General features: G+C 38.3%; 1 protein-coding gene across 1 annotated transcript in view; it reads left to right on the top strand.

Moving 5' to 3' along the window:
• Positions 1–3,517: 3,517 nt before the first annotated feature.
• The window catches only part of LOC139760168 (sphingomyelin synthase-related protein 1-like), a 105,276-nt gene continuing 99,612 nt past the window's right edge, over positions 3,518–9,181 (top strand). The window contains exon 1 of the mRNA XM_071683088.1: positions 3,518–4,552. Coding sequence (XP_071539189.1) covers positions 4,334–4,552 — 219 coding nt within the window. The 5' untranslated portion in view covers positions 3,518–4,333. The remainder of the gene's footprint in view (positions 4,553–9,181) is intronic.

Genomic DNA, 9,181 nt, shown 5'->3' with positions numbered 1-9,181 from the left:
TATGGATAGAGTTGTGCGCAGGAGGATGGATGTGCTGGAAATGAGATGTTTGAGGACAATGTGTGGTGTGAGGCGGTTTGATCGAGTAAGTAACGTAAGGGTAAGAGAGATGTGTGGAAATAAAAAGAGCGTGGTTGAGAGAGCAGAAGAGGGTGTTTTGAAATGGTTTGGTCACATGGAGAGAATGAGTGAGGAAAGATTGACCAAGAGGATATATGTGTCGGAGGTGGAGGGAACGAGGAGAAGAGGGAGACCAAATTGGAGGTGGAAAGATGGAGTGAAAAAGATTTTGTGTGATCGGGGCCTGAACAAGCAGGAGGGTGAAAGGAGGGCAAAGAATAGAGTGAATTGGAGCGATGTGGTATACTGGGATTGACGTGCTGTCAGTGGATTGAATCAAGGGATGTGTATGGGGGTGGGTTGGGCCATTTCTTTCGTCTGTTTCCTTGCGCTACCTCGCAAACGCAGGAGACAGCGACAAAGCAAAAAAAAAAAGATTGAACTGACCATTTGAGGATTGACCTTTATGATGCTTTTTTCATCCCTCATACAGTTAATATGTGGAGTTCTCTTCCTTTATTTATCTTTCCTTCATCTTGTAAACTTTCCATCTTTAAGCTCTAAACTGCCCAGCCCTGGAAATTTATGGGGGTCCTCAGCACTACACTTTATTAAAACAGTTCCAGCAAATATTGTAGCCTTAAACTTGAAATGATACCTCGACCTGTAGACCATGTAGAGCAGTTAGAAGAATTCATTGTAATACAGTATTGGTAAAAAACTGATACCTTGGTGTATTCCAAACACCGCTTCTTTTATACAGGAAAGGCAACTTGGTATTAAAAAAGTGAAAGGAGGAAAGATATTGAAAAACTTAAAAAAATTTAACTGACCATTTGAGGATTGACCTTTATGATGCTTTTCCATCCCTCATACAACTAATCTTTGGAGCTCTCTTCCTTTTTCTATCTTTCCTTCATCTTGTAAACTTTCCATCTTTAACCCTTAAACTGCCCAGCCCTGGAAATTTAGGGGGGTCCTCTGCACTACACTTTATTTAATAGCTGAACATAAACAATGATTAATTAATAGGAACTATAAAGAAAAGCAAAAGAAAAAAGAAGAAATCTGGTATATTTTCCATATTCATTGCCCTATAGACATCATGATTTGGTACATTGTGGGAGTATGGCTTTTTACATGTTTGTTGACTTTGCTGACTTGCCCATCTTCATCTCTTTACCGACATCATCAGTGGAATGCTGATTCACAGAAAATGTTTCACGTTGATGTTTCAACATCCGCTGGATCATTATCACCAGGATTAGTATTCCAGTGATTGTTGCTGATGAGTCACTAAATGATGTGGGGCATATGTCAGGGCTGTAATTACCTATTCATAATTCCTTATTTAAGTTGTACTTGGGGGAAGTTTTACACACATTTTTTGAACATTGTTTACTGTCATATAACCTCTTGAATCTATTTATGCTTCTTGCGTTAACCATGTCTTCAGTCAATCTGTTCCATTCATACCCCATTCATATTACTGTAGATATATTTCTTTACATCCTTATTTTCAAGTTTCTTACTTAACATCATGATATATCTTATCTGTTAAAGAATTGTCCATTGTCCATTTTGTTGATCTCTTTTAAAGATTCAATGATGATTATGTACCCTTCAGTTTTTTTTTTCCTAGATGGGTATATGTAAAGCCTTCTGCCTTTTCCTGTAGCTTAGCTCTTTTTGTTGCCCTCCTTTGAACCTTTTCTAAGAGCTCTTTGTATTTCTTTAGGTGCAGGGACCAAACCTGAGAAACATAGTCTAGTTTTTGCCTTATGTGAGATATGAATGAATCGCTTGCTTTGCTAAATATTTCTGTATCCAGAAGACAGTTTGGGAATGTATTGTGTTATTATGACAAATGTTATCATGAATTATATAAAACTTAGCTGGTAGTGTATTGGTCCCTCTTAGTAACCCAGCTAACTCATGCAATATCCTGTACCCTATCCTTGGAGCAATCTCTAAAGTAGTAGGCTGTTGACATCAGCCACCCAGGGTGGTACTACTGTTCTGACTTAGAAGCATTAAAGTGGCATCTATCTTACAATATCCATGTTAGGATTGCTGGTCTTACTCTCTTTCTCATCAAAACTGGCCTATCAAGCTAATCGTGTCATCTTCTCTTTACAAGAACTATATGCCTACTTAAATCTCATTTAATTTCTTTACATAAGTCCTGCATCCTTAATTGCTTCATCTCCAACTGCATATTATACTTTTGACTGCTTTGCTCAAATTGACTGCTTCCCTCAAATACCTGTGTATCTCTGTTTGTGTCACCATGGGTCTAAGTTCCTTTCCCACACTCTTCAAGCTCTGTTGATCGGCTTCCATATTTGCTCCTTCTATCTTCCCAGCCCTCTACTTTTGTCAGTCTCAGTACCTTCTGCCATTGTGTTGTATTGGTAACTAGAATACTGGGATTCTTTCCTGATGTTAATTATAGTTCTTTGTGATATCATGCATCGCTACATAATGATAAAGGAAGCCTTGCAACTCAAATTATGGTGGGACAAGGCAACATGTATTAATATTGCAAGGGTCCTGATGAGGTGAGGTATTGTAGTACATTGGTAACTATGAATATAAAGATTTTCCCAATGCTAATTACAGTTGCTTGTGAAATATGACACCTCTATGTACTGATAAAGTGTGCCTTCAGATTTAAATGAGGGCATGAAGAGGCAATCCATTCTAATATGGTTAAGGTCCCCTTATCATAAAACATGCACGTTTGGCTAGAGTCCTTTAGGGTTTAAGAATCATGTCTGTAAACACCTGCAGAGCCCTGATAAATTTCCCCTGTGACCTAACCTGAGATGGCTTTTGATTGGGTCTTTATATGAGAAAAGAATTGTTTGAAGACTTTAATTTCAACTTTATAGATTTTGTATGATAAGGAACAGAGTATATATGCTTACATATTTAGGTATAAAACAGTTAATATTAGGTCAGAATGTGCAAGACAGTAGTTGAGGAGAGGATGAAAGTATGTAAGATGTACAGTCTGGTACAGGTAAACAATGTACATAGCAGCAAATGAAAGTTGCCAGTCCTTTTTTGTCACACAACTTCAACAGCTCTTCACTATTCGTATTCACAGAATTGCATTTTCCTTTCCCCTCATTTATACCCTCGACTGGCTTATTAATCACTTTCACATTTGAATCATCTATCACTTATATCCAGTCCTTGCATCATAACTACTGGCAAACTCAGTTGCCTCAAAACATTTGCCTCTCATCATCTTTGTTCTCATGGCTGGTGCATAGTGCTAATTCACCCATCCCTCATTCACTTCATTTTACCCATTCATTCTGGGGAAAAGTAAAACAATCAGAAAAATATCATTTCCTTACTGATCATGTATGGATTAATTCATAAGTAAAGGGAAACCCTTAAAAAGTAGTATACTTTCCTCCATATTTCTTGTACATTAGGTCAGTTGGTATGCCCGGCAGGAGAGGTTCCTTATGTGTTATTTGCTTAATTTAAAAATTTGAAAAATCCAAGATTGCTATTGCAAAAGAGAAAAAGTCACACAATGACAATATCTAATGGACATTAATTATTTTGAAACCATTTCTTTGATTCCATAACACTTTCCAATTATGAACCATCAAAACATAGACGTATGCTGGCGACTCAGACATTCATACCTCATGTTTCTGATTAGTGGATCAGTGCCAGTATTGAATCTTACTCTCGAGGATTTTGTAAACAGCTCACATAGCTGTTATGGAAAGAGTAAGTGTCAGGCATGAAACAATGAAGGAAATGAGAGGAGTGATAATAATTCTGCTTGTTGCTACTAGTAACTAGTTTTCAAAATTCGTCATGCTTGCCAGATTCATTTGTTTCACATTGTAAGTGCATTGGATGGCTTGATTTATCCACCATGGATTCACTAAAATTTTGGAAGATAGCTTTATCACTGACCATTCCCTAATTGCCAATGTTTGATTAAGGCTTCTGTTTTATGGACTTTCCCACATGGTGGAAGATGTTATATACGTTTAGTGAATTTCAGAATTTGTGTTTTTATTCTAAGCATTTTGATTGCCAAATAAAGAAATATTTAGGAAAAAGTGTTATAGCCTTTGAATATGGTGGAATAGAATTCCTGGAGAATTAGTGTGGTTAATAAGTTTGATTTCTTTATCTGATGCTGGAAATCTTAGATGGAATAATGAACAGCAAACTACTGTATTTTTCTTTTATTGATATCTTCAGTGTTGCATACATCTAGAAATGTGCGATTTTTATGTGTTGCAGCAAGGTGATACGAAGTGTGTACCTGCACCTGACAGCACCCAGAATGACTTGCAACGACCCAGAATTTTGGACAATATCTGATGTTGGGCTTTGGCTTGAAGGTCAGGGCTTTGCTACTTATAAGGCTGCATTTAATCATCACAAGATAAGTGGAGATGTGCTTCTGCTCCTGACTGAGAAGGACCTCAAGGAAGATTTAAAAATTATGGTGAGTGCCATACGTGGCAATTTTTATCTCAGTTGTACTGACGAGAACAAATGGAGCACAATGAATTTTTAAAAAATAATGATTTGATTGTTAGTAAAGAAAAATTCTGTATGTTTGAAGGGAGTTTAGTGTTGGAAGTGTTTCTTGGGTTAGGTATGTAAACCACTCTGCTGTATAAATGAGAGTAGTATGTTTGGTTGAAATAATGCTGTTGTTCAGATGTGTGAAGAATTTTATGTTTTTGTTAATGAGTGAAATGCAGTGGCATTACATCTTTAGTTTGACTTTTGTTGTAAACTTCTTTTTACAGACATGTTTTTATTTAGATCTTGAAACATTTGTGTGGTAATTTATTCTCTATCCACTAATCTTGATAATGACAGGGTTCAGATTACATAAGTTTTATATGCATCATTCTGCAACTCCTCTCAGCTTTCAGTTTAATGTCAATAAAAATGTTCTAGGTTCTCTGGCTAATTTCTTTGCTTGTTTTATACTATGAAAGGAGTCAGGTTATGAAATGCATTATGTTAAGATATTATAAGAATCAACCATCTTGATCGATAGTAAAATGCTCTTTCCCTCCCTTCCAACTCCAGAAGATACTGAGTTAACAATAATAATAAAAATGATCAACTCCCACTATATAAGGTTATGTATTACTAGTAAGATCTTACATGAAGGGAGGAAAGAAACACTAAATGTAAGCTAGAATTTGACATTTAAAGAATGTGTTATTTGGTCACTTTTGTAAATTTCTATACTCTTCAAGAATAATTGGAACAGGTGATAGAAGTAGAAATGAGAGGAAGGAAATGTCAAGGGTTAGATGTAATGATAATGATTGGAAATATAAACAAACTAATGAACTTGAAAAAGATGTTGAACAGATCTGAATATGACAAAATAGGTCTAAAGTGTGTGTTGTGCTGAATATGAGGAACATAGTGCTGAATATAGTGGAACAGTTTTGCCATTGCAGGTTGTATCTCTCTAATCCAGTGCTCCATGGTTCTGTAGCTTCCAATGTCCTGCACATTTTGAATCTGACGCCATTAGTTTGTGGATCTGCCACTAGGGCAGCACTGTTAGCATCGCTAAGGTGCCAAAATCTGCTTACACTGCAGCTGAGCTAATAAACAGTCCTCTTGATTTTGTATATTCAGTATTTTGCTGAAAATGAAAGCCAGAAAAGTTCAGTTTCTGAAAACTGAAAGCTGTCAGGAGTACAGAATTAGGCAGTGCACTTATAAAATGGTTTAAGCTCCCATGTATTGAATGTGTAAACATTTCTGGGGAGATACATATTGAGCAGGCCAAAGTTTTTCATAGAGAACTAATGCTAGACTTTGTAATGCTAGACTTTGTAATTATTCACAAGGATGGGTACAAAAGTTTAAGTGGAGACATGGAATTTCAGTACATGGTGTATGCTGTGAAAAGTATAGTGCAGACATGGAAGCTTACAGTGTAAGGTCGTATTGAAAGAAACGATAAAAACTCTAATTCTCAGTTAAACGACCAACAGGAATATGTACAGGGGAGAGAGAGTGCACAAGCCGGTTGCCTGGCTGGTTGGTTTGTTGTTTGGGCTTTAGGCCTATCAACCGCCAGGGTCATAAAGGCCATCACTGTAAGCTACATCCACCAACTGAAAAATCTTTAACACCTTCTTCAGGTGCTAAAGATAATCCTAAGATCACATACACTCACTATACATGTGTCCCATTATCTGGGTGGCACTGACGTAGCATGGCTGCCTTGATGATAATAAAACAAGAATAGTAACAAGAGTTGACCAAAGCCAACTACCAGCCTATGGTCATTCATTATATTAACTATTCATCACAAAGCTGTGACAAAGTTTGTTGATGAACTTGCACAGTTAGTGGCAGCGGAAAACTTAGCCCCAGAACATGTGTATAACGCTGATAAGATCTGCCCTGTATTGGCGTCATATGCTGTGAAAAACCCTTGCCCAAGATATTGCAGAGTCTCCATCTGGGATTACTAATGATGTAACAATAAAAACCTTATTTATAAGCATTAATGGTTGTATTATTTTCTGTGAAGCTTTGTTCTTCCTTTGATAACAGCAATATGCATGTGGCAAGACTAGGGGTTGGGCATATATTTACTTAGGGAGTTCCCTTGGGGGTCAGTTTCTATTTTCCAGCATTTTTTGCGGTCTGGTAATGGCCAGGCCCTGAGGTTACCGGACTAAAGAGGTTCAACTGTACTAGCATTAATTTTTGGACAGAATATGGTATCGGTAGGATTGCCATAAATCTAAACCAATTTTTATATATCAAGTGAATTTCGAAGCATTACTAGCTGAAATAGTAGTAAGAATAGGAGAGTACACATCTCTTAAGAATGTGAGTAATGACAACATATAAACTAAAGCATTAGAAAGGTAGAGAGAAACGAGGAGTATTGGAAACCATTGAGATTGGTACTGTATATTTGAATTTGCAAGTCTTCTTAACTGAAAATTCAAAGCTGGAAATTAATCATTTTGAATATACTTGGTATGATTGTATAATGATAATGATTATGACAGACTTTGCTTGGAATGAAAGCAGAGGTGTAGAGCAGTATTTTCTTTTTTTGTAATGGAATAGATATTAAGCAAAGTGGAATTGCAGCACTGTATTTTATAAATAGCAAAGAAGAAGGAAAACAGGTGTTGAAGATTAGGCATAGAAAATATTAAAACAGCTGCAGCAAATATTGTAGCCTTAAACTTGAAATGATACCTCAACCTGTAGACCATGTAGAGCAGTTAGAAGAATTTATTGTAACACAGTATTGGTAAAAAACTGATTTATTTATTTTTTTTTTATTATACTTTGTCGCTGTCTCCCGCGTTTGCGAGGTAGCGCAAGGAAACAGACGAAAGAAATGGCCCAACCCCCCCCATACACATGTATATACATACGTCCACACACGCAAATATACATACCTACACAGCTTTCCATGGTTTACCCCAGACGCTTCACATGCCTTGATTCAATCCACTGACAGCACGTCAACCCCGGTATACCACATCGCTCCAATTCACTCTATTCCTTGCCCTCCTTTCAACCTCCTGCATGTTCAGGCCCCGATCACACAAAATCTTTTTCACTCCATCTTTCCACCTCCAATTTGGTCTCCCTCTTCTCCTCGTTCCCTCCACCTCCGACACAAACTGATACCTTGGTGTATTCCAAACACCACTTCACTTATACAGGAAAGGCAACTTGGTATTAAAAAAAAGTGAAAGGAGAAAAGATATTGAAAAACTTAAAAAGATTGTGGAGGCTAAGGTGAAGATTTGTATGGGTTTTCAGAAAAGAAGAGTGAATGTTGGGGTGAAGAGGGTGGTGAGAGTAAGTGAGCTTGGGAAGGAGACTTGTGTGAGGAAGTACCAGGAGAGACTGAGTACAGAATGGAAAAAGGTGAGAACAATGGAAGTAAGGGGAGTGGGGGAGGAATGGGATGTATTTAGGGAATCAGTGATGGATTGCGCAAAAGATGCTTGTGGCATGAGAAGAGTGGGAGGTGGGTTGATTAGAAAGGGTAGTGAGTGGTGGGATGAAGAAGTAAGAGTATTAGTGAAAGAAGCTGGTGACTGAGTTTGGTAAAGTGTGTGGAAGAAGAAAGTTAAGAGTAAATGTGAATAAGAGCAAGGTTATTAGGTACAGTAGGGTTGAGGGTCAAGTCAATTGGGAGGTGAGTTTGAATGGAGAAAAACTGGAGGAAGTGAAGTGTTTTAGATATCTGGGAGTGGATCTGTCAGTGGATGGAACCATGGAAGCGGAAGTGGATCATAGGGTGGGGGAGGGGGCGAAAATTTTGGGAGCCTTGAAAAATGTGTGGAAGTCGAGAACAGTATCTCGGAAAGCAAAAATGGGTATGTTTGAAGGAATAGTGGTTCCAACAATGTTGTATGGTTGCGAGGCGTGGGCTATGGATAGAGTTGTGCGCAGGAGGATGGATGTGCTGGAAATGAGATGTTTGAGGACAATGTGTGGTGTGAGGTGGTTTGATCGAGTAAGTAACGTAAGGGTAAGAGAGATGTGTGGAAATAAAAAGAGCGTGGTTGAGAGAGCAGAAGAGGGTGTTTTGAAATGGTTTGGTCACATGGAGAGAATGAGTGAGGAAAGATTGACCAAGAGGATATATGTGTCGGAGGTGGAGGGAACGAGGAGAAGAGGGAGACCAAATTGGAGGTGGAAAGATGGAGTGAAAAAGATTTTGTGTGATCGGGGCCTGAACATGCAGGAGGGTGTAAGGAGGGCAAGGAATAGAGTGAATTGGAGCGATGTGGTATACAGGGGTTGACGTGCTGTCAGTGGAGTGAATCAAGGCATGTGAAGCGTCTGGGGTAAACCATGGAAAGCTGTGTAGGTATGTATATTTGCGTGTGTGGACGTGTGTATGTACATGTGTATGGGGGGGGGGGTTGGGCCATTTCTTTCGTCTGTTTCCTTGCGCTACCTCGCAAACGCGGGAGACAGCGACAAAGTATAAAAAAAAAAAAAAAAAAAAAAAAAAAATGACTCATGGTGAGGTGCCTGAGGATTGGCAGAATGCGTGCATAGTGCCATTGTACAAAGGCAAAGGGGATAAGAGTGAGTGCTC

The sequence above is a fragment of the Panulirus ornatus genome, chromosome 35 (genome assembly GCF_036320965.1).
Source record: "Panulirus ornatus isolate Po-2019 chromosome 35, ASM3632096v1, whole genome shotgun sequence".
NCBI lineage: Eukaryota > Metazoa > Arthropoda > Malacostraca > Decapoda > Palinuridae > Panulirus > Panulirus ornatus.
Note: the sequence above shows the minus strand (reverse complement) of the source record. Positions and strands in the feature narration are given on the sequence as shown.